We start from the raw sequence: 1,076 nt of genomic DNA, 5'->3' as shown, positions 1-1,076 counted from the left end.
TGTGGACAATATAGCTTTCTTCAAGTAAAAGGAAATATGATACTTTTTCCGGGTTCATAAAATGTCAATGAAAGGACATAATTATAAAGAGACTCGTTCTCATTGTACCATACTGTTATTAATATATTTTTTAATGGTTGCCGTAATGGTGCAGATAATAATGGTAATGAGAATAGGGACAGATCGAAGACAAGGAAAGAGCAGAAGATCGGAGCAAAGGTACAGAATAACAGCAGCTTTTTCCACTTATGCTTCGGCAGTGATGGCTGACGTCACAAATTAAAATCTGATCTAACCTTTAAACCTGTCCACTTATATTGATTATGGTAATAACCGGGTTTAATGTTAAGGCAGATAGAGATAAGGCTGATACATCTTAAGTGATAATGATTCCTTGACCAATATACTTGAGTGGCTTATGACCAACTGCACCCTTATGATGTGAGGTAAGATTCAGACAATATTATCCAACACTCATTTTTCCATCAGTATCTTATGAAAATGAAAATTTTATATATGGTCATATACGCTTCTTTCATTTTCTGAATAATATGACATAACCAAGAGACTTATGTATATAGGCTATATAGGCCTAGATACTGAACAATATTTTTTTTCTCTAAATGTTTAGAAACATGACACAAAGACTCTATGTTTGTCTGCGTCCTAACGTCCCGTCCACTTTCTTTTTCATTGCAGCGTTTTTAATACACAAACACAATGGTGACCTAAACGTGTGACCAAAGAACTCCCGATGACCCTCTAGTGACCTTGGCCTACCTCTCTTGGCAGACGATGGAGGGTTTCGTTACACAAAGATCACCAGGAGGTTGTGTAGGAGGAGCTAAGAAGAAGGAAGAAGATATAACGCGGTTAAACAACGAAGCAAAGGGTAGAGACAGTGAAAGTGATCTAGCAGACACAGTTGAAAGTGTAGAAATGGTAGGAAGTCAGAAAGATGTGAAGGGTGGAAACAAAGACGATGTGACGCCACCTGTCATTGTCATCAGTCGCGCCGATTCTGAGGACGTCGATGATGAGGAGGACGCGAGGGATAATGTTTATAACGGAAAATC

The 1,076-nt window shown here is 38.4% G+C and overlaps 1 protein-coding gene across 1 annotated transcript in view; it reads left to right on the top strand.

Annotated features, from left to right (window-relative positions):
• Positions 1-1,076, top strand: part of LOC119587803 (cylicin-2-like) — a gene marked incomplete in the record, with an annotated part of 8,073 nt that overhangs the window by 5,745 nt on the left and 1,252 nt on the right. The window contains 1 exon segment of the mRNA XM_037936501.1: positions 793-1,069. Within this exon segment, the coding sequence (XP_037792429.1) occupies positions 793-1,069 (277 nt within the window).

This window comes from Penaeus monodon, chromosome 23 (assembly GCF_015228065.2).
Source record: "Penaeus monodon isolate SGIC_2016 chromosome 23, NSTDA_Pmon_1, whole genome shotgun sequence".
NCBI classification, from domain to species: Eukaryota; Metazoa; Arthropoda; class Malacostraca; order Decapoda; family Penaeidae; genus Penaeus; species Penaeus monodon.
Note: the sequence above shows the minus strand (reverse complement) of the source record. Positions and strands in the feature narration are given on the sequence as shown.